This window comes from Leptonotus elevatus, chromosome 8 (assembly GCF_054856555.1).
Source record: "Leptonotus elevatus isolate MCC_2025b chromosome 8, RoL_Lele_1.0, whole genome shotgun sequence".
Classification (NCBI taxonomy): Eukaryota; Metazoa; Chordata; class Actinopteri; order Syngnathiformes; family Syngnathidae; genus Leptonotus; species Leptonotus elevatus.
In genome coordinates, this window is record NC_141246.1 from 6745520 (window position 1) to 6768866 (window position 23347).

Sequence of the window (23347 nt, forward strand, 5' to 3'; positions counted from 1 at the left end):
AGCTCGTTGTTTCTAATTCAAAGAAGAATCCCATTGCCCGTATTAGGATTTCTCATCGTCCTGTAATAACAATGGTGAACTATGAGGTGACCGTCTACACAGGCAACCGAGCTGCCGCCGCCACCACGAACAGCGTGCACATCAAGCTGGTGGGCACTGATGGCGAGAGTGACCGCACACAGCTCACATGTTTGTACAACTTCCCAGGACCAGTAAGTATATCACTATTTCGTGTGCTCGTTGGAGTTGTACTGAAAGTGCCAAAAGATGATTGATTGCCAACCAAGGTATACACAAGATCCATATTAAAACATGAAATGCATGAATGATTTCAATTACAAAATGAATTTATTGTCAGTTTGAATTATTTAGAAGTTACGTTGCAATCAGTGTGTCAGCTAGAATTAAAACTTTCTTTCGGTACGTACTCACTTAAAAATGAATGAATGAAATAATAATAAAATAATAAAAATAAAATGCTGTAATTACTTAAATACAATACCCCATAGACAATATTTATTCTGAAAGGAAAATCAAGGTTCTCGAAAAAAAAAAATCTGTTGGGAGTTTAATTTTTAGCAAACAATTTTTCCAAGACATAATTTATACAAAATAATAATAACATAAATATAATGTGTGCAATTTAGCTATAGCATTGATCACCAAAATTAAGGTAAAAAATAAACTAATTGCATTGTTTATTTCTTGAAACATTCATATTGTTTTTGAAATCTTTGTTCTTTTTTCACAGTAGCTAACTTAGTATTTCAACTTTCAATTGGCAAATCAGCAGCAGTTGTTGCTGTGACTTGTCAAATTGTCAAATATTTATATATAGATCCTGCTTTTTACCTGGAGGTTACTACATATATATATCTTTTCATGAGATGGCTTGAGAAGTCGAAATACTGCACACGTCTTATCGAATACCATATAAGGTCACGGTTTGGTGTCCAAATTTCAAACTATTTTTGAGGTTACGTAGATGTACAGATCCGCGACTGGCCATGCGATATGGACATGATCTGGCGGTACATTGGAGGCCGGATAGAGTGAGTTATCTTAGAATTGATCTCTACTGGCTCTTTGGTCAGAACTCTCTTCCCTCTTGTCCCAGCTCTTGCAATGATACAGCTGGATCTTTGTACCACAGCAGTCACTTTGGCAGAACGGCCATCTAGGTTCACCATGCTTGTGCAAGGGCTTGGGTTTGTGTACCCAGACAGTTCTGCACTGACTGGAATGAAAAACACAAAATGACACAATTGTCCCGAAAATTACTTGTAATTGTGCATAAATGATTTCAAGAGACAACCCTTTCTGTCAATTTTCCAGGTGTCAACTTATACTGTTTCCTGCCCAAATTCCCTTGGACAGCTGTTTCTGATACAACTACACAAAGAACCAATCATCGCTTTAGCCAATGACGCTTGGTTCCCTGACAAGGTGGAAATCAAATCACCCGAGGATGACGTCTATACCTTTCCAGTGTACTGCTGGATCACTGACAGCGAGACTCATCTCTTCAGAGAGGGCAAAGGTGGGTTGTCATATGTGTGCTTGTCTGCTATTGAATACTTGATAGCGACAAATGATACTCATGCAATGTTTGTGGTTTTGCTCTAAAAGCTCTGAGGATCTTTGATGAAAGCCACCCTCTTGCTCAGCACGAGAGGCAGAAGGAGATGAGCCTGCGAAGTACTTACTATGAGTGAGTGTCTTCACTGTGTACTGCATTTTCTTATTTATGTACATAATTATTTATTTTCAATACTGTATTTGCTTTTTTTTTTTTTAATATGGAAAACATTCTGTGTGAAATAACAATCTTTAAACCTCCCAATAGCTGGGATTTTTATGCCCCAGGTGTGCCCTACACAATTAAGGCAGATGGTCCTTCGACCCTGCCAGATGAGGTCCAGTTCTCCTACACCAAATTTATAGGGTTTACATTCACAGCGGCTTCAGGGTAAGAGCCCTCCAAATCTTACAGTATAATGGAACCAATGCTTTCAATGATGAAACTACTTTCTTTTAGTTACCATAGCTACTATTTCTTGCAAAAAAGCTGCCTGCTTTGTTTCCCAGGTTGGAGGAGCTTTATCGGAAAGGGCTGATTAACAACAAGAAAAATTGGGAACATCTTTACTTAATCGATGAAGTGTTCTGTAACAGAGACACACCCTTATTAGGTACTGAGGCCAAATGGCGTTTCCATCCTCACCAAGTGCTTAAGTGTTATTTGTCAAGTGTTTATAGGAGTCAGGATAAAAAAAAGAACATAAATAATGCATTAACACCAGCAAAGTAGTAACAGGAGTATTTCAATTATTAGTTTCTGTATTATTATTTTTGACAAATGTGCTGTAAAGTTTTATGTGTTTTGTCAGAACATGTCCACGAATACTGGGGTGAGAACTGGTTTTTTGCTTACCAGTTCCTAAATGGAGTCAATCCTACCTTGATTCAACGTTGCAAAACTCTGCCCAAGAACTTCCCTGTGACTGATGACATGGTCTTCATTCCTGGTGGCTCAAACCTTTCCAATGAGTTGGAGGTTCGGTTCACATTCTCGTTTTACGAAAAATTTGAATATAGCCTATAGAACCATTTTTTCAACAGCACATAAACACTGCATTGCACTATACAGTACAGTATGTAGTATCTACAATATAAGAATTCAGATTTGTTCGTTCCCAAACAGCAAGGTAACATTTACCTATGTGACTACAAGAACCTGGACGGAATGTCAGCAAACACCATAGAAGGGATGCAGCAGTACTTGATGGCGCCCCTTGTCTTGCTTCACAAAAGACAAGACGACAAGTTGATGCCAATTGCCATTCAGGTGACATTAGCTTAATCCAATGTACAAGTAAAATATTTTTAACTGTGAATGTCCCATAAACCTGCAAGCAAAGAGTGGATATTAGCTGTCCACTGAGCACTACCTGTTGAACAGATCTAACAGGTCCAAGCATTTCATGTGCGTGTTTTGGGAATGTTTGTCAGAGTTTCTCAACCGTTGATTATTCACCTCAAAGGTCCATTAGGAGGTGGAGTATATAGAGTTTGAATAGACTGCATTTTATTCTGTGTTTTCATTGCCAAAGCTGCTGATCGGCGATGTTGCGGCAAGATGGTTGAAGCATCCCCGAAGTGGGTCACACAATTTTTCAACAATGTGTGTAGGTCAGGGACAGTACTTCTAGATTAGCAGACTGAAGCTGTGGTCCTCAAAGTCAAGAAGGTTTCTGGCTTGGCTGCCTGAAGATCTCTTCTCTGCTTTTTGCAAATGACGGCTTATGATGGCTTTATCAAAATGTGACCTTTAATATCTGCTGCGCCGGTTCACAGCTGGGTTTCAAATCAACACTTCAATGTGATGCCATGGTTTTCTGTTAGAAAGTGGATTAAATACGTGGAGACAAGTCTCAGTGCAGTGTAGCATCTGCAGTTACAAAATCCAACATACCATCCTTCTAAGGTCCATCCTTAATTTGAATATATTTGCTCCCCCTACCACAGCTGAAGCAGATTCCGGCTGAGGACAACCCCATCTTTTTCCCAACTGACTTTGTATATGACTGGCTGACGGCTAAGATTTTTGTGAGAAGTGCCGATTTCTCAGAGCACCAAATCAACGCCCACTTGCTGCGCACTCACCTGTTGGCTGAAGTTTTTGCGGTTTCACTGATGCGCAATTTGCCCATGGTGCATCCCTTGTACAAGGTAACAGGAACATCTTCTATCTGGTTTTAACCAAGTGATTTTATTCATCAAAACATATGTTGTCTCAAGATTTTGTTTCATGGTCCTTTCTTCTATCCTTTTAGCTCCTCATGCCCCACACTCGATACACTCTGCATATAAATGTATTAGCTCGGGACAGTCTCATAGGACCCACTGGACTCTTCACCAAGGTAAAAGTCAACCTTTCCTTTCAGCATGACATTTAAGATACTCTGCTTACTTCATGCGTTCTACTATTCCTCAGTTTACAGCTTCTGGTGGAGAGGCTTTGAATAAGATCTTGGCCAGATCGCTGTCTTCGATCACCTACAGGTCCCTTTGCATCCCCGACGATATCGCTGATCGCGACATGCAGGACTTGCCTAACTTCTACTACAGAGATGATGGACTCAAACTGTGGAGCATCATGTTCAAGTATGACTTTTTGCATGAGAAATTATTGTTAACACCAATCTCTACAAATCTTTATAGTCAGGTGACACTTAGGTCAAACAGAATTTTCTCGAGGATCTGGTGTAATTTGCAGTTATCATAATTTAGTTTCTCCTCTGAAGTAACTATGACATTAACAGGACTGTCCAACCCAATAATCATAATAGTACTCATTTTATGAACGAGAAAGTAGTCTTGTAACTGTTACAGGTCAAAGACTACACCACTCACTTATTAAAAGACTAACGCAGCACCAAATGAACCTTACATGAGCATGCACTAGCCGACAGAGGCAAAGGAAAAACTCTGAATTCTCTTGAGAGGAAACTTCGACCAAAGACTGGGGCACCCAATCTGCCTCTGCCGTTTGGTTTAGAGAGTAGAAAAGGAGGAAGGCACAGAGACAGACAGAGAGAGAGAGAGACAGAGAGAGATACAGAGACATAGAGAGAGAGAGAGAGAGAGAGAGAGAGAGAGAGAGAGAGAGAGAGAGAGAGAGAGAGAGAGAGAGAGAGAGAGAGAGAGAGAGTATGGTTCTCTTCAATTACAGAGTCTGTAAGTATCAGTGAACATATTTAGCAGAATCGATGTCTCATGATACAAGTTGTCCCTCAAAAGATTTGTGCAGGGAGTGATACAACACTACTACAAAAATGATGGTGAGGTCCTAAAAGACACAGAACTGCAGACTTGGATTGGGGAAATTTTTAAATACGGATTCCTTTCCCAACCACAAACAGGTGATATTTACAAAGAATAATGCTACATGAGTGCACATTTTATTCATCAGCAGCTCAAGGTCCTGAGAGTGATACAGTTCTCTCATGTTCTTTTTTTTTCCTTCCCAGGAATCCCTCAGAGTTTCAACACTGTGCCTGAACTGACCAAGTTTGTCACCATGGTGATGTTCACCAGCTCGTGCCAACATGCAGCCGTAAACAGCGGACAGGTGAATCCCTGTGATAAACAATAGAAACATCCTTCATATTAGTTCTGGTCTTATTGCAAACCCTCATTGCAGTATGACTATTATGGCTGGATGCCCAACACCCCCGCCACCCTGCAGCGCGCTCCACCAACTGAAAAGGAGACAACAAGTGTGGCGACATTGCTAGAGATGTTGCCCCCGAAGAACGTGACCGTTCAGGGAATGGCCGCAGTCTGGCTGCTCAGCAAGCAGTCCTTAGACTTTGTAAGTACACCAAAGTTGACATGCCAAAAATTACGTTGATCCAAGTCTGGGTCGTGGGGGTTACCAGACTAAGGAGCAAAGGTTCTAATCCCCCTTTGTAATGCCCGCCTCCTGTAGTTCCAAGTTAGCTAGTTCAGTGTGTCGTAGCTCTGCATTGGTGTATGGCTGCCCTGGTGTACGGCTGCAGAAAGTCAGAGTCCTAAGTGTTTTAAGGGTGAAAATTTGTTGTATTGTCTTATATTTGTGATATTTGTGATTGTCTTGTCACTTCACTTCCACAAACAAAAGCTAGTGACCGTAAATGAGGGTAGGATCATCAATCTACCAGAAAATGATGATTAAACTGATCGTCTGTCCGATATTCTGAGAGCAAGACCCACAGAAAGGAAAGATCTCCTGCAAGGAGAACATGGAAGGCCAAAACCAAGATTTGAGGCCCAAATTTAAAAAACTGTAATAGATGGGTTTGGCCTGGACATTCGATTGCATTAGATCCTATGTTCTACAAAGATAATGATCAGAACCGGTTGTAAAGGGATTGAACGGTCCATGATAGCAGGCCCCAAAATCCTGAAGAAACCCCTCATAACACTGCAAGGGACACAGTCACATGCCTAAGGTCAAGCCTAAGGAGCACATAGAAAATACTCCATTATCTGTCTGACAGCATAGAGCTGCTCAAGTAACTAAAATCAAAAGATAATTTGTTGATGAGAGAACTATTATATATTCATGTATATTCTTTGTGTCGACAGGTCCCCCTCGGCCACTACCACGAAGCCTATTACACTGAAGAGACTCCCCTCAAGTTGCAAAGGGATTTTAAAGCTGACCTTGACATGTTGTCGATTGCGATCAACAACAGAAACACAAATCTGAAAGTCCCTTACACTTATCTGGACCCAAAGAAAATTGAGAACAGTGTGGCCATCTAAACATTGGAAAATCACAATCAAGGAGGAGGATGCCATGATTGGGAAATGTTTGCGTTTTGAGTGTTCATGAATAGTAGTATTCAACATATTTTTAAATAAAGTATCACAGGGAACCTCTAAGATTAATCACAATTTGTCCCGTAAGGCTGGTTGCAGGCCAAGCAAGCAAAAAAGTGAAAGCATGTGAAGTCTTGTTTCTTGTTTAAATATCACAAGAATTTAGAAATCTGACAATTTAACAATTAGTTTTTGCTTGACATCATTTGAAGTTCCATCTTCAGTCAAAGTAAGTTTTTGTTGTCTCACAGATTTGAATCCTGGTTGGAAGGATCAACAAGCTGATGCCCATCAAACTCATGACTTTACCTTTACCCCTCTTATCTGACTCGAGCTGTTTTGAGAAAGACCGCACAAATATTCAGGGAATTTTTTGATAGCGTTGATAAAAAAAAAAATATTGGACCCAGTCCTATAATGCTATGCGTGTTGCTACTGGTTCAGTACAACCGCTGAAAATTTAAGTCAGCATACAGTTGTTGAGGGTCTTCTACCTAGATTTAGTTATAACTGTTTAGATTTAGTCATAACTGCTTTAATTTCCTCAGTAGAGCTGGGTGAGTGTTTAAATTATGTTTGGGGGAGCCTCCTCTATTTTCACAACAATGGGCCATTTGTCTGTGGTTGAAGTCTAATCTTATGCTAGGTGACGTCAGGTCTGAGACCTACTATATTTCCACATCAAAGGGCCATTTGTCAATGTGTATTGAATGATGTCTGTCTTAGCTGAGGGCTGAGGGCTGGGGTTTGGGGGCTGTTTCCTGAAGATTTGGGGGTTTTATGATACTGCTTTTTCAGATAGTATAAGAATGCTGGGAGTCTGCTGTAACGACACACTTGCGAGAGGACTGCAGCCATTTGTCTGTAAACTTGCTTGTGTCCGGAATATTCTGTAGAAATAAAAGCTTTGAAGTGACTGTCCACCGATCTCCAGCCTGCATTCGGATAACCAACATTCTCACTACCCGAAAGAAAACGAACGCGCGGAAGGCAAAGAGTGTTTTCCAACAAGTACACATCAAAAGTTGCACAAATATCCAAAGTTTGAACCCATGTCGAGACAGAGTCGTGCAAAGTAGTGATCATCGCGAGAACAACGACCTCAAAAATGCCGGAACCAATAAGAGTAAAGAAGATGCAACACCCAACCAGTAACAATAAACAAGTGAATTTCTTTTTGCATTTGTGGGCAGTACCTTTGTATTTTCTTGTGCACGCCTGCTAATATGCATGCCCAAATAGACTGAAAGTGAGCTCAAACACATCAACACCAAACGTTTTTGTAATGCCAACCGTTATCACATTCATTTTGACCAATCTGCAGCAGGCTTTGCACAAGCAAATTCATTTATTAGCCTATGGCGCCACCTAGTGGATTTTGGGTGTTAACACTCTCAACACACAAATTCCTCTATTTTCATGTTTATGACTCGTCAAAGAAGCGATTGCACCAGTAATCACGGAAAATGCATTATAACATATCAGGTTTACAGCATATCAAAAACTGTGATTTATAACGGGAGTCAATGAGCCAAAATCTGGCATTATTACAAGAATTTCGAGTGAATCTCTCCCTCCTGTTTGCAATAATTATAAATTGCAGCATGGCGCCAATTTGAACTTCTGCATTTTTTAACAATCCTGGTGAAATGTCAGGTCCCGAGTGTATTTTTTTTAAATACTTTTTCTTTGATGAAACACAGAAAAACATAAAAATGCCAGAAAATGGACAAATAACACAACCAGGTTAAGCTGGTGGGCACAGAAGGCGAGAGTGACCGCATGTGGCTGAGGTCTTTGGTCATCTTCAGAGGAGCGGTACGTGTGGGAAAAATAAATCATTACGTTGAAGCAACTTTTTCCTGGTCCTGGGAGTTAAACAGAACAATGCCATTGAATGATCCTTTTGTGTAATCATTACCATAAAAGTACTAATTCAATATGATAGGAGTGAAGTAAAAAAAATAAAAATAAATAGACCGTATAGCATACTTAAATAAATGTATTTTTTTTCCCATATCATTTTAATTAATGCATTATGCTCTTTTCATGCATGAATTGTATTTAATAAAGAGTGCATGCTTAGTTTTGGTTGAGGTACTGTGCTATGCTTGTATGTTATTGTGGTTCATTTTGGGAGGTGAAATTGTCCCTGCCATGTTTTGTTCATACTTCAATCAGGTTAGGTAAAGTAATGCACCTCTGAGTATGATGCAATAACCTTCTGAAACCTTTTTCAAATTTGGATTCTTTCTTTAAGCACTATGTTACTTGTTTTTGTTTTACCAGCCTGTCTTTAATAGAGCCATGTGATGCATTTTTCATAAATTAGAACAGTTCTAAGGTGTCTTACAAAATGTCTGCTGTCATTGCTTGCAAACTGTTGCATCCGCCGCCGGTCACGGCTCATGTTACACCTTCATTGGAACTGGCAAGAGCACTTTTGACTGATTTAATAAGGACATCAGTGCAAATTGGGCAACCCCGAGCTGCTTTGGCCGCATTAAGGGACATATATCATGATGTTTGCACAGACTTAGGGTTTCTGTACCCTGATAGAGGCCAGATCTAGACGCATCTACCAAAGCACCACACACACAACAAGATCTAGGTCTCGTGTTGACCGGTCATACCTAAAACTGCATCTGATTGCCACTGCAGTTACACAAAGTTGATGTATCCTCTTCCACTGAATCTGGACCTGTTTATTATTTATAGGATATGTAGTATTTGGTGGTAGTGTTAATTTGATCAACCATTTGTTAAATTTTGTCTCAGTTTTAGTCTAATTGCGCTTGTTAGTTTACTCAACCTCATCTCATTTACCTCATCTCATTTCTATTTAGTCAAGTAGAAATAGAAACCATATTTGTCTAATTTTAGTCAGGATAATCATTTTGGCCATTTACATTTTTTTAAATTATGTGTGGCATATAATTTTATTTTATTTGATTGCGATGAATTGTTTTATTTAATTTTAGTTTTTAGTTTGCAATCATGTGTAGTTGCCCAGGTGATTTGTGTTGAAGTGATGTGACTCCTCCAGCCATTTTAAGCAGCATTAGAAGTTAATATTTTGTCTAGAATTAATTTGATGACTTCATTATTTTTCATGTACATTTAATACCTTTAAAAAACACATTTTGCCACTTGCTGTTGACTGAAAATGACATCACAGGTGATCAGGAAACTGGCAAAGACCAATCTCAGCTCACCTGTTTTCTGAGTTTGGTCATGTGACGGCAGCAAACAGCCATGATTGATCATTAACTGTTTCCTGAGCAAGCGTGATGTCATCTTTTGTTTATGCTCCTTTGAAATGAACGTAACAGAACAGTGGCACTAGAACATAACGGTACACCTAATATTTTCAACACATGTCATGCTGCTGCGTCTCTTTGAATTTTTTTCTTCTTTCCATATCTGCACTCGCCTTTGCAGATGTGTTCCCACTGCACAAGATCTTCCACCTGTGGGACACACTGCTGCCGGGGAACTCGTCGTTCCCCTTGTGCATCGGCATGGCCATATTGCAGCAGCTCAGGGACCGCCTTCTTGCTTCAACGAGTGCATCCTGCTGTTCTCTGACCTACCAGGTGACCCTTAACGTATGCATTACAGCAGTGGTTTTCAAACTTTTTACACCATGTAGCACCCGAAAAAACGTACCACCATCATTACCAACGTTAAAATACAGTAACTCAGTAAGGCAATTGTAGATGTACATAAAAAATGAGGCTGGTTTTATCCCTAAAAATGTTTAATATTATTGTAAGCCACTGTAACATGATACACTTGTAAAATTACGCACTACCTATAAATATAGGGAAACAAATGCTTAAATGAGTTAATTGCACAAAAACAGTGAAATACAATTTACAGATTAGGCTGTGATTCTTAGGCATGCCACTAGAGGGAGCCCGCATAACATTCGTGACTAGTGATGGTAAAATGAAGCTTCACGAACCACTTGTGATGGGTTTTTTTTTTTTTACTCCTCGAGATGGTGCTCTTGGTAGGGCTGCTCCTCTGGGATGCTCGATTATGAAGAAAATATTCGATTATAATGATAAGAATTGAAATCGCAATTAGGACGGTCATTTATTTTTGGGCACAAAACGAGAAAAGGTTTAAACGTAAAAAATATTAAGGCAAATAAAATTATTTGAAACGCTATAATTATGCAAGTTCCTTTTGGATTAAACAAAATGTATTACATTTGTTATTTTAAAATAAAGGTGCAAATGTATAAATGTAAACAACTCCAAATTAGTATTCATAATTTTTTGTTTTTTTACGATTATGCTGATTTAGTGTAATAATTGAAATTGTAATTTAGTTTTGATTAATTGCACAGCCCTAGCTCTTGCAATTGAAATTGATTAAATTTCCACTGTATTGAAATTGATTACCGAAACATATTTTTTTGGCCATACTAAAATAGTGTGAAGTTGCACATCCACTACAATAGGTACAGTGGCGCTCTCATTGTTTTAGAGTGCGCAAAGAGTATTACCTTCCCTCCAGAGGTGTATTATTTATAGTAACAAAAAAATTATTGAGAAGGCAGTACTGACCCACACACGTTCTGCTTGAGCCAACCTGGAGTCCTGATACTATTATTATCAAGTTTTGTCAAACCGCCCTGAATTTCACACTTGAACCCAACTTTAAGTCAAAGTTCATCTATAAAACCACTGCAAGGACTGGCATCCCTCCTCCGTAAAATCCATCTCCTTATCTGCTACTGCAAGTTCAGTGTGCATCTGTGTGGAAATGAGATGCAACCAGGCTGCCCCAGGCACCAAAACACTCCAGTTAAAGCGACATTATATGGACAAAAGTTTTTAGACAGCTGGCTATTACTGCACAGTACTTGGCTCAGTTTGGGAGAGGCGCTATTATTTCAAGTACTCAGTCAGCCTAGGTGCTGCAGTATTTTTCTTCACAGTCTTCACTTTGCTTCCTTGAGTCTCTTCTAAGCGTGGCTAACAACATGCAAGAACCAAATGTCATGAAGTAAATACAAGAGACATTCTCTCTCCTCTATTGTTATTGTTTGTTTATTTATCACTAAGACTGACATATGTGCTGTGGTTTCCACTGGTAATATTACACCACAAGTTGACGCTGTTACCTACGGGCTTTTCGGTTAGCGCTCTCTTTTTGTAGCACTCGCACGACACAAACACATACGATTTGCACAGAGTGACCATGTGGCATTCAGAATGTACAAAATGCTCGGGGGATAACTTCCCTTGTAAAGTTCTTGCTTTGGCAAATGCTTTTACTACCTGACGTGCATATGCAAGGAATGAGGGCATGGCAGAGGCAGTTCTCCTTATAAAGGTCAAATATGTCAGGCAAATGCTCCTTTTGCCAAGTTTTCTCTAGAGCCCTTGCCAGCTAGTTAATATCTAAAGCGGCCAGCCCCTTTATTGCTGCTTCAGACCTGAGGAAAAACAATGCAGGAGCTGATGCTTTTGCTAAACGCTTTAAGGAGTTAAGTCGAGAAAATTCACATTGAGGGACATCATCGTTTTAGCGCATGTGTTCATAAACAGCAATGGAGGAAGGAATCAGAAAGTCGCATTTTCTATTTTGCGTTTGTTTTAAGGTTTAGTGCACACTCTGTTGTGGAGCTTCAATAAAACAATGTCAAACAAAAAGAACAGAAAAGATTGCAGCGCAGTATGCATTCAAGCTTAAAGACTAAGTCACACCAGGTTGTGTGAGTGCAGGAGGTCCCAAAATTATCAGCATAGCCGAACAACCAGAAATTGCCTTTTTAGTGTGCATTATGCAATAAAGGGGAGAAAATGACTCCTAGTGATCACAAGCTTACAAGTGATAACAGTTCCATGGAACAGTGCATGCAAAAATACTTTTTAATAATGAGCCAAGTGTTGCCTCACTCTGTCTAAGACAATATCTGATGGCGTGTGGCAGCAGAATTCTTGTGAATTCATCGCAAAGCAAAGTCACAACTTTTGGTCACAACTATATTAGAGATAGACTGCTATGGGGTTTTTTCAGGGCCGATACCGATGCAGATTATTAGTAGTCAACGAGGCCGATAACCGATATTTGAAGACGATATTCATTTTCAGTAAGACATAATATTGCCGTCAAAATTGTTTAAAATACAAATGCCAATCTTGACTTTGTTGTAGTGTCTTTAACATTAATACTTATTGAACAACTTTTCAAACTTTTCAAAATGTTTAAAAAAAAAAAACTTATAATAAAATGTTCAGGGAGCTCTCAGTGATATCAGTACGTCTGCCCCCCCCCCCCCCCCCAAAAAAACTGAAATCTTAAACTTTCACATTTAGTATTCGGTTTAGGTGAACGGTATGGGATTTTTAATAGGTTGTAGGTGAACTAATGACTACACACTCACACGCACGCACACACACACATACATGCAAAATAAATAAAAAAAAGAGAGAGAGCGCAATGATGATGACATGTCGAATCGGTAAAATTACCGAATGAACAATACTGAGCTCTCTTAAAAGTAGACACAAATAGAAAAGGGAAGGACCAAATAGGTACAACTTTTTGTTTGCATGTAAGGATGTAAGGGTCTATGTAAATGACTTTCGAAATATCCCACTGCTGTACCATGGGAATGTAGTTTGAAGAAATAAACGGTCATTACCTCTTCCAAGGAGAAGCATTTTATGGCCATATTTTCTTTGTCATTTTGCTTCAGTGCTAGAGACATTTTGAGTGTTTTGCAACCTTGATCAACGGATGGCTTGTTTCATTTGGCTGTTTTCCCCCTTAGAAATTGACATTGAACGTTGCGTCCGTGAATCCATCAACCTCTTCTTCTGGACGCCAAAAAGTGCAACATACAGACAACATGCGCAGCCACCGAAGGTCTCAGGTGACAACGGCTTTGGGAAAAACACAACGTACTACTCATCCGACTACCAGGACTTCCCCAAGACGGACCTAGTGAGTATATATTTTACATGATATATATATATATATAAATATATATATATATATATTTTTTTTTACCAGTGTTGGGCTAACGTGTTATTTACAGTAATGTATTACATTTAGGCAATAATGAAGTAATATGACCAGTTACATATCATATGTTAATATTCTTATTACAGTTACAGAGTCCCATACCGCATTACAATTTTGGGACCATAAGACAAATTAATCATCAAAAACCAAAAACAAAGCGTCCTTCAGATCTTTTACGATATAAGTTGTTAACTGAAACAATCACCACGAGCAGAATGTGTATAGGCCTATACAATATATGAAATACGAGGTGACCTCCAGTTGCAAATTTTCTTTGCAGTCTCGGGAACCTCTTGTGCTGCTGGACCTGAAAGCTGAAGTGTCCCCTCGCATCTCGGCAGAGGACTTCATCGACCTGTGTGAGATGTCGTACACCGCAAATAACCGGACCAAAGCCAACAGGCCAAGAATTATTGCTGTAGACATTCGGAGTGCAGAGGAGTATCCTTGCCAAGGTGTTGTGAAATATGTTTCTCTCTCTTTATCAATTTCCTTAGTAGATTTCATCATCGGGAAATGGTGTGCACAGGCTGTAACATCAGTTGGAAGATTCATTTTGTTTCCTTGTACTCCAGCCACCCATCTTTTTTAAGTACTTTTTCCTATCTAATCAACTTTTGAAAATTGTTCAAAACATTCAGCCAGTTAGTTAAATTTGATTCCCCCCCCTAGGGCATTGTCATTCATTTTAGAAGGTTCACCAGTTTGTCTTTCTTTACCTCACTATTCTCACAGTTATCTTGAATTACTGTATATATGATAGTCCTATTGTTTTGGAAATGGAATTATAATACGACAGGTTTGAGTTTCACACCAAGAAAGAAGAGGATAGGTTTCACCCCGAGGAATTGCAATTGTTAGAGCTTTTTGTCCAGCGATGGGCATTTGACAGATTTCTTTGAGGTGCTATGAGGAAAACTAACGATGGATTATTTAAGTAAGGTAGCATCCAGCATGGTTTTAAATGGTCTTTAACCTCACGGAAACCAGCTTCAGCAAAGGCCACATGTCTGGCAGCATCAACATTCCTTTCAGCACGGCGTTCGGCACCGATGACGAGGTGCTGCAATGTCCTACGACAGGAGCCCTCCAGAACTACAAAGGACGGGTTGTTGTCGTCATCGGCCACGCTATGAAAAGCGCTTCTGTGGTAAGGACGCATTTACAAAAGCACACGGTCCGGCAAAGAATTTTATACATAATTGGTAGTAACTGTTTTTTTTCACAAAACTGGAAATAAACTATTTTGAATGAATAAGGGAGGTCATTCCAAAATTAAATCCGCAGAAGTTATTTTCTTATGTGGTAATGAAAGTCAAATGACTTAATATTAGCTTAATCATATTAATAAGTACATTTCCTGGATATTATAAAAGTATGACATCAATTGTGGGTTTCCTGCATGTATCATACCAGCAATTGTGTCACAAAATAGATGCATACTTCAGATTGCCTAATGATGATGGAACATCATCCAAATTCCTTTGTGTTTTCAATGGAATAAAATTTGCCTTAACTAAGTTGGGAAAAACAAAACAAATGTGGAAAACGTGCCCTTATTTCATGTTAGAAAAAATAAGCTTTCCGAGCCTTTGAAGAGACTGCCCTATAGTAAATTGTATTTAATCCAAGTTGTGTGCTAAAATCCTTCAATTCTACCGTCCCCTGAAATGAAATTATTAATACATATAATCAGTGCTTAGTTCAGTTTTTCATGTTTTCTAAAAAAAATGACTTATTTTAGGATGGCAAGATTTTCTTTTTTTCGTTAGTTCACAGATCGTTGAGTTTCAAGGTTAACAGGCTACATTTTGGCCACATACAGGATCTTATAACAAGCTGTTCTTTAAAATAACTTCAGATCTTTCATTGCAAGCCAATTAAAAGTAGATTTTCATCGACAATACACTCCCATCCCTAGAACTATTTACTGTCCCATTGACTCCCATTACAACATGCATTTTTCAATATGCTATAATCCTGATATGTTATAATGCTTTTCTCATGAAAACTGAATGAATCTGTTAATAATCCTTTGAAAACAAGGAAAACTGGGCATTATACAAAAGAAAGCCGTTTCTTTGAATTGCCGCCCCCCACCAATGCTGCCCTGTGCGGCTGCACATAATGCACGGCACATGCTAGAACGCCCCACTGCAGGGTTTTTTCTTCTGTCAAATCTTCCGTCTTTCTGCTTCCTCCTAGTTTGCTGCACACCTTGTCAAGGTGCAATTCCCACGGGTTTGCATCCTAGACGGAGGGATCAACAAGCTGAAGCCCACAGGACTCCTGACTGTCCCTTCCCCTCAGATCTGAGCCCAAGCGGTTGAGTCAAATGGAAAAGACTATGTACATATTCTTTGTGTGTGTTTTTTTCTGATACCATCATGAAGGAATAAAAAAAACTAATTTAAAAAAAAATGTGCACGCCTCTTAAGTCACATAAAAACTAGTAATTATACACTCATCAGCCTCTGCAATCTGATGATACTAACAATAATCAAAACTGTAGTTTAATGTAGCAGTTGGGTTACCGTCACACCTTGATGTCTGACCTGAATGAATTTTTTTGTCCAAGATTGTTTTAGACTCAGTTGCAAAAAAAAGTCAGATGTCACAGTTCATTTATATTTTGCCTTAGCTTCAATACTGTTTTCATAACAGCCCACAGACAGAGACATAACCAACTAGATAAAGGTCAAACCGCACCAAAGTAAAGTAGGGATGAAACCGTTTCTTGAGAAACGGCAATCTTCGGTTTATATTTTGTTCATTATTTTGTACGTTTTTTTTCTTCCTGTCCTTTTTTTACGGCAAAATAAAAACAATTAAAAAAATAAAATATATTTCAATACAAAGACTAGCTTAATTTGATCCTTGGAAATATATATTATTTTTATTTACAACTGTTGAACGAAACAATAAAAACTAACAGCTTTAAAGACGTCTTTCTAATATTCTTCTCATAGGAACAATTCTCAAAACGCCTTGCTTGCAGATTGAGGCCTGCCTACCAGCGCTACAATCCAGCAGCGTTGATTTACGAGGACCCCATAGGTATTGAGTTGAGTAGGGTATTTTGCTCTGAGATGATACACCAAAGACATTCAACTAAGATGCTATTTGGATTTGGCTTTGCAAAGTTCGTAAATTACTTTTGATTTCTCCAACAAGTACTAGCAAGTACAACTGAAAGTAAAATGACTCATTTATATTTTGCCTTAGCTTCAATACTGTTTTCAAAACAGCCCACATACAGAAACATACCCAATTAGATAGAAGGTCAAACCGCAAAAAGGGCGTAACGTAGGGATGAAACCGTTTCTTGACAAACTGCAATCTTGCTACACTAAATAACCAAGTAACTCTTGCGATGGGTAAAACTCGATAACGCCAGCAGCCAAAGTTGAGAAATGCTGCTGCTTTTGTTGCGTAATCTTGTTGGGCCATTACCTGGCAGGGATGCCGTATGCCAATCATCTCTGTTCTTTATATTTCCTCCTGGTTCACCCCACACCTTCTTGATCAGAAATTCAGAGTCCGCCTATCGAGACAAGGCCGACTAAAAATTCCTACAATTCCGAGACAAGACCGAGACCCTTAAAAAGTGGTCTTGGGACCAGCCTCGAGACCAAGACTGATCTCGAGAACGCTCACAAAAAATTTCGCCAGACATTGACCAACAGTTTTAATGGTCACAAACCGTTTTACTTGCCGCCAAGGAATTTTGATCATGTTCTATCAAGGTCCTCACTTTGAGCCCTTTGAAGGTAGAAAAGCTTTGTAAAGGGTGAAAGCATTCAGTAATCCCTGTTCCACTTAAGTGTCACAAATAAAATGTACAATGCCTGTTATTTTGGGCGGGAAAAATGACCCCGTTTAATAAGATTTTCCCCCCGTTGCATATCACTTGGTTGGTTGTCTGCATCCTTCATTTTTGATTGCTTCTAATTCGTTGATCAAAAGATAATCTGAACAAATCACATTCCTTATTTGACCAAATTTGTTACTTAACGATTATATCGGGTGATCACATCTGACATAATCATACAGTTGTGCAAAAAGGAATATCGTCATTAACATGATGCACCAGATGAGTCCGATTCTTGAGTGCCTTACTGTACTGCATCTGCATTTACTGTTAATGGGATTTAAATGTGGAAGTGCTTAGCTTGCAAATTAAAATGTCACAACATTGCGCAGATACATCAGACAATAAAACGAAAATAAAAACCACTCATTCACTCAGTCACTGGTACCTCCCCCTAACAACCATACATAATATACAAGAAACTTGTGGCCGGTTGTCTCTACTTGAACGAGAAATCTAATTTCCCGTATTAGTATTCCTCATCATTCAGTCGTAATAATGGTGAACTATAAGGTGACCGTCTACACAGGCAACCGAAATCACGCCGACACGGTGAACAACGTGCACATCAAGCTGGTGGGCACAGATGGCAAGAGCAACCGCACATGGCTCAAGTCTTTGATCACTCCAGAGGATCAGTAAGTACATTAAAACACTATTTTTATTTTGTGTTCTCATTTGAGTTTGTACTTAAAGTGCCAAAAGCTGATTGGTTGCCAACCAAGGTCCCCACAAGGCACCATATTAAAACATGAAATGATGAGTATACTTGCACGCACACAAAAAATAAATATATTGTCAGTTTTAATTGAAAGACGTGAATGCAGTTTTAATTATTTGGAAGCCACGTTGCAATTAGTGTGTCATCTAGAATAAAAACTTCATGATTTACTCACTTTTGCAAAGATAATTAGTAGGCAGGGATGCCATATGCCAATCATCTCTTTGTTCTTTCTATTTCCTCCCTGTTCACGACACACCTTATCAAGATGAACTTGATAAGGTCATTTTTGTCTATTTTGTCTAAATGAATCTCCAGAGTCAACACTTTAACTTTGACAGTTCTATTTTATCTTACTACAATGTGCTTTAAACGTTTATTCCTTTTGTCAGATTACGTCCAAGAACACTGGAAGGAGGACTGGTTATTTTCATATCAGTTCCTAAATGGAGTCAATCCCACCTTGATTCAACGTATCAAAACTCTGCCCGAGAATTTCCCCATGACTGATGACATGGTCTCCATTCCCGGTTACTCAAACTTGTACAATGAGATGAAGGTAACAGTTTGTTTCATATTCTTCTCACAATCGTTTTAATTGAGATTTGAATATTCAGAGCTGTTTTGTCAACAACACAAAAACTCGGCTTTGCACTTGATTATACGGTATGTAGTACAGACAATATAAGCATTCATATTTATTTGCCGTCAAACAGCAAGGTAACGTGTACCTGTGTGACTACAAGAACCTTGACGGAATGCTAGCACACACCATACAAGGGATGCAGCAACACTTAGTGGCTCCCGTCGTCTTGCTTCACAAAAGACCCGACGACAAGCTGATGCCAATTGCCATTCAGGTGACATTAGATTAATCCAATGTACGGGTCAAATATTTGTAATGGTGAATGTCCAAAGCCTGCGTTTATGGGTAAGGTAGAGAGATTCTGCAGTATTGGATAGATAGACGGGCTATGTTACAAGACTTCTTATCTACTTACTAACATCACGTTGGGTCCCATATGCTCGACCATAAGTGCACGTGACACCAGACTCCCAGTCACAGGCCAGTGATCAACTTTGTACTGTGAATATATCATCAGATCTGCGACTGAATGTCATGGACCCTCAAGTAAAGAGAGGGGCTTAGCTGACCACCTGTTGAACAAATCTGACAGGCCCAAGCATATAATGTCGGCGTGCTGGGAATGTTTGGCAGATTCTCCTAATAGTTGAATTTTTACCTCATAGGTCCGGTACAAGGTGAGGGATATGGAGTCTGTATTGGTTGCGTTGATGGTTTGTAATTATGATGGCTTTATCAAAATGTGACATGGCTGGGTTAAAAATCAACACCTCAATCTGAGGCAATGATTTTCCGTTAAAAAAATAATAATAAGTGGAGAAGTATCTCAGGGGAGAATGGAGCTACAGTGCAGATCATTTGCAGAATTGTCAGTTATAAAAATACAACATGATGTCCCCCAAACGTCCATATTTACTTTGATTATATTTGCACCACCTCCCAAAGCTGAAGCAGACTCCGGCCGAGGACAATCCCATCTTTTTACCAACTGACCCGGCGTACGACTGGCTGACAGCTAAGATTTTTGTGAGTAGTGCTGATTTCTCAGAGCACCAAATCAACGCCCACTTGCTGCGCACTCACTTGTTGGCTGAAGTTTTTGCAGTGTCACTGCTGCGCAACCTGCCCATGGTGCACCCACTGTACAAGGTAACAGGAGCTTTTCTCAACCAACTAAATGTCAATCAAGACATCTGTTGTCTCAAGATTTTGTTTCATGGTCTTTCCTTCTATCCCTTTAGCTTCTCATACCTCACACTCGATACACTCTACATATCAATAATTAGCTCGGGAGCAGCTCATAGGACCCATTGGAGTCTTCACCCTGGTAAAAGTCAACCTTTCCTTTCAGCATGACATTTAAGCTGTTCTGTTTTAAGGCCTCGATACACCAATCCGACGTCGGAAAGCGTCCGGGCGTCGGCTTGCGCCGCCTGATTAACCCATTTAGGCCTAAAGCGCCTGCCAAAACATGCCTCTAAAACCTGTAGGTGACTTTTGAATCACCCCTGAAAACTTGAAGTTTTCCTGGAAATTCAACAATATTGTCACCGCCTACTAAATATCTCGACATCTCCTGAAACAGATAGAAACATAATTCCAAAATCATTTCAGAGCTTACTCCTATGGCGTTGACACAAATCTGTTTATTATTATAAACCTTCAATATATATATATTTTTTTTTTTTAATCAACAAACTGTGTTGCATCTGCGGTTAATTTACCTTCAACACTGGAGCGCACTTGAAATAACCTCAAGGATCAAGTGGTAATCATTCATCATGCATTCAGTTACAAAGCCTTCGAAATGTTCAACATCCTCATTGTCTTCAAACATATTTCTTAAAGGGACTGTAACGTAAAAAAGGAACTTTTTGAGCTTTTAGCCATGTTAAAATGTTAATTCCCCACCAAAAACATCACCGAAGTGGTGTTTTCCTCCATTCACCCCTCTATGAGATATTCTAGGCCATTCTGCTCTCCAAGCACCAGACCCTCCCACCGTGAGAAAACAAGCAGGTGCTCACTTTTTGACGTCATTAGGTGCAGACCCACCTCCGCACCGCCTCTGCGGACTAAACGCACACCCACTTTCTTTGAGACCTCCATGGAATAGTGACAAAAGTAGCCTTTATCAGTAAACATTCTGTCCAAATGAATTCAAAGCAAGCATAGTGGATTATAAAAAACTACATCGCCATGGTGTCAAAGGTAAGCTTTAATCAAGCATATAGCCTATAGTTAACTGTGGAAGGTCTTAAAATACTAATGTAATCTCTTTAACATTATGTCACTGTGAACTGGTTACACTGATTTGAATTCCTCGCGCGTCGTCGTCAATCGCTGTCATTTATTTCATAACTCGCGCGAATCTGCGTCAGCCATGAATGCTCAAATAAAATTCCAAGACATCCTACGAGGCCCACGTCACCGCCACCAAAGATAGGGAGGGGGATTAGTTCTCATGCAGAAGATACTTAATAAATGGCGTCGGTGCCTGTCTGTTATGGTGTGTTTTTCTGTAATTTTTCCATCGCGTGACGTGCCGACGGCCAGGCTGATGCCACAGGGGGGAGGCGTTGGTCACATTTGGCCTACGTCAGATTGGTGTATCGAGGCCTTTACACCATGTACTGTACCATTCCTCAGTTTGCTGCTTCTGATGGAGAGGCTTTGACGAAGATCTTGGAAAGATCGCTGTCCTCGATCACCTACAGATCCCTTTGCATCCCTGACAACATTGCTAATCGCGACTTGCAGGACGTTCCCAATTTCTACTACAGAGATGATGGACTCCAACTGGAGCATCATTTTCAAGTACGACTTTTTGCATGACAAATTATTGCAACACCAGTCTTGACAAATTTTTGTAGTGGGGCGACACTTAGGTCAAATTTAAATTTTCTCGAGGATCTGATTGAATGTGCAGATATATTTCTCCTTACCCTATACCAGTGGTTTTCAACCCCGGTCCTCGAGTAACCCTATCCAGCCTGTTTTCCATGTCTCCCTCAGCCAACACAGGTGTTTCAACTGATCAGCTAATCAGCCAAGCCTGCATGAAGCCTGATAACGATTCTTAGCTGTGTTGGCTAAGGGAGACATGGAAAACAGGCTGGATAGGGGTACTCGAGGATCGGGGTTGAGAACCACTGTCGGATACTATAGAGTCTGTAAGTATAATTGAAAATATTTAGCAGAATGGATATGTCTCAAAAGATATGTGCAGAGAGTAATACAGTACTACTACAAAAGTGACACAGAAAGGTCCTACAAGACTCAGAACTGCAGACTTGGATTGGGGACATCTTTGAACACGGATTCCTTTCCCAGCCACAAACAGGTGATATTTACAGAGAATGATGCTACACATTGCTAAGTGCGTGCACATTTTATTTATCAGCAGTTCAAGGTTCTGGCAGTGATAAAGTTTAATCATGTTCTTATTTTCCATTCTCAGAAATCCCTGAGCGTTTCACCACTGTACCTGAACTGACCAAGTTTGCCACCATGGTGATGTTCACCAGCTCGTGCCAACATGCAGCTGTAAACAGCGGAAAGGTGTGATAAACAGAAATAACCTTTGTATTACTTCCGGTCTTAATGCAAACCCTCATTGCAGTATGACTATGGTGGCTGGATGCCCAACACTCCCGTCACCCTGCAGCGAGCTCCACCAATTGAAAAGGGGACAACAACCGAGGCCACTATGCTAGAGACATTGCCCCCGATCAAAGTGACTGCTCAGGGAATGGCCACGGTCTGGCTGCTCAGCAGGCAGTCCTCAGACTTTGTAAGTACACCAAAGTTGACGTGACAACAATTTTGTGGGGAAAAGGCAGACACTTATTGTCACGCTGATCCAGATCTGGGTCGTGGGGGTACCACTCTAACTAGCAACGCTAAGATCCCCCTTTCTCAAGCCGCCTCCATGAGTTCCAAGTTAGCTAGTTCAGTGTGTCGTAGCTCTGCCCTGGTGTACGGCTGCGGAAAGTCAGAGTCACTCCTGGATGTCTAAACTTTCCTAAGGGTGATTCCAGCCTGCCTCTGAAGGAAATTCATTGTATTGTATTGTATTGTATTTGTGATTTTTGTGATGGTCTTGTCACTTCAGCCATGAATAAAAGTTAGTGCCCATAAGTGAGGGTAGGAACATTAATACATGACAGTCTGCAAGTGCATTTAAATGATCATCTGTCAATCGCATGATACAATGTTCCCTCCCTTGAGAGCAAGACCCAGAGAAAGGAAAAATCTCCTGCAAGCACAAGGAAACAATGCAAACTTTACACAGGAAAGACAAAACCAAGATTCGAGACCCGAATGGTAGAACTGTAAGGCACAAGTGCGAACCTCTTGTCTACAATGCTGCCTTGACATTTTATTAAATTCAATTCAGATTATAACCGGTGGAGGATTCAACCAAGCAGAAGTTTGACTTGCTAGAAATGCAAACAAAGCTTCTACTCCAGTTGTAAAGGGATTGATAGTAGGCCTCATAGTCATGAAGAATCCCCCTCAGAACACTGCAATGGACACGCTCACATGTCTTTTCCCAGCCAAAGGAGCACATGAGGACTGGTTGTGAAAACAGTCTAGTATCTGTCTGACCAGGTCAAGCTGATCAAAGTGTCTAAAATAAAAAGAGAATTGGTTGATGACAGATGTGTTATATAAATTCACAGATGTTCTTTATGTCAACAGGTCCCGCTCGGCCACTACCCCGAGGCCCATTACGCTGAAGAGACAGTTG

At 40.0% G+C, this 23347-nt stretch overlaps 1 protein-coding gene and 2 pseudogenes across 2 annotated transcripts; all 3 read left to right on the forward strand.

The window, feature by feature from the left end:
- Positions 1 to 71: 71 nt before the first annotated feature.
- On the forward strand, positions 72 to 6312 carry LOC147169400 (arachidonate 12-lipoxygenase, 12R-type-like). Of its 2 annotated transcripts, none has more exons than XM_086082870.1 (14): positions 72 to 212; positions 1336 to 1540; positions 1630 to 1711; positions 1847 to 1969; positions 2089 to 2192; positions 2391 to 2557; positions 2705 to 2848; positions 3529 to 3732; positions 3837 to 3923; positions 3998 to 4167; positions 4804 to 4925; positions 5034 to 5134; positions 5207 to 5377; positions 6133 to 6312. In XM_086082870.1, the coding sequence occupies exons 1-14, from the start codon at positions 72 to 74 to the stop codon at positions 6310 to 6312; spliced, it is 2001 nt and encodes a 666-aa protein (XP_085938996.1). The 2 variants fall into 2 exon arrangements, with proteins under 2 accessions (XP_085938996.1, XP_085938997.1); XM_086082871.1 differs by having other exon boundaries at positions 2089 to 2168; positions 2373 to 2557.
- A 3054-nt stretch (positions 6313 to 9366) lies between these two features.
- LOC147169401 (TBC domain-containing protein kinase-like protein) lies at positions 9367 to 15803 on the forward strand (annotated as a pseudogene).
- Positions 15804 to 17785: 1982 nt separating this feature from the next.
- The window catches only part of LOC147169402 (arachidonate 12-lipoxygenase, 12R-type-like), a 5685-nt pseudogene continuing 123 nt past the window's right edge, over positions 17786 to 23347 (forward strand).

What these genes read in the sequence shown, in the direction of transcription:
- LOC147169400 (XM_086082870.1), top strand. Translation starts at nt 72, where the DNA reads ATGGTGAACTATGAGGTGACCGTCTACACAGGCAACCGAGCTGCCGCC. An exon ending in CCACTGGACTCTTCACCAAG is followed by an intron (nt 3,924 to 3,997) that starts GTAAAAGTCAAC and finishes ACTATTCCTCAG; the next exon opens with TTTACAGCTTCTGGTGGAGA. An exon ending in CCTTTCCCAACCACAAACAG is followed by an intron (nt 4,926 to 5,033) that starts GTGATATTTACA and finishes TTTCCTTCCCAG; the next exon opens with GAATCCCTCAGAGTTTCAAC.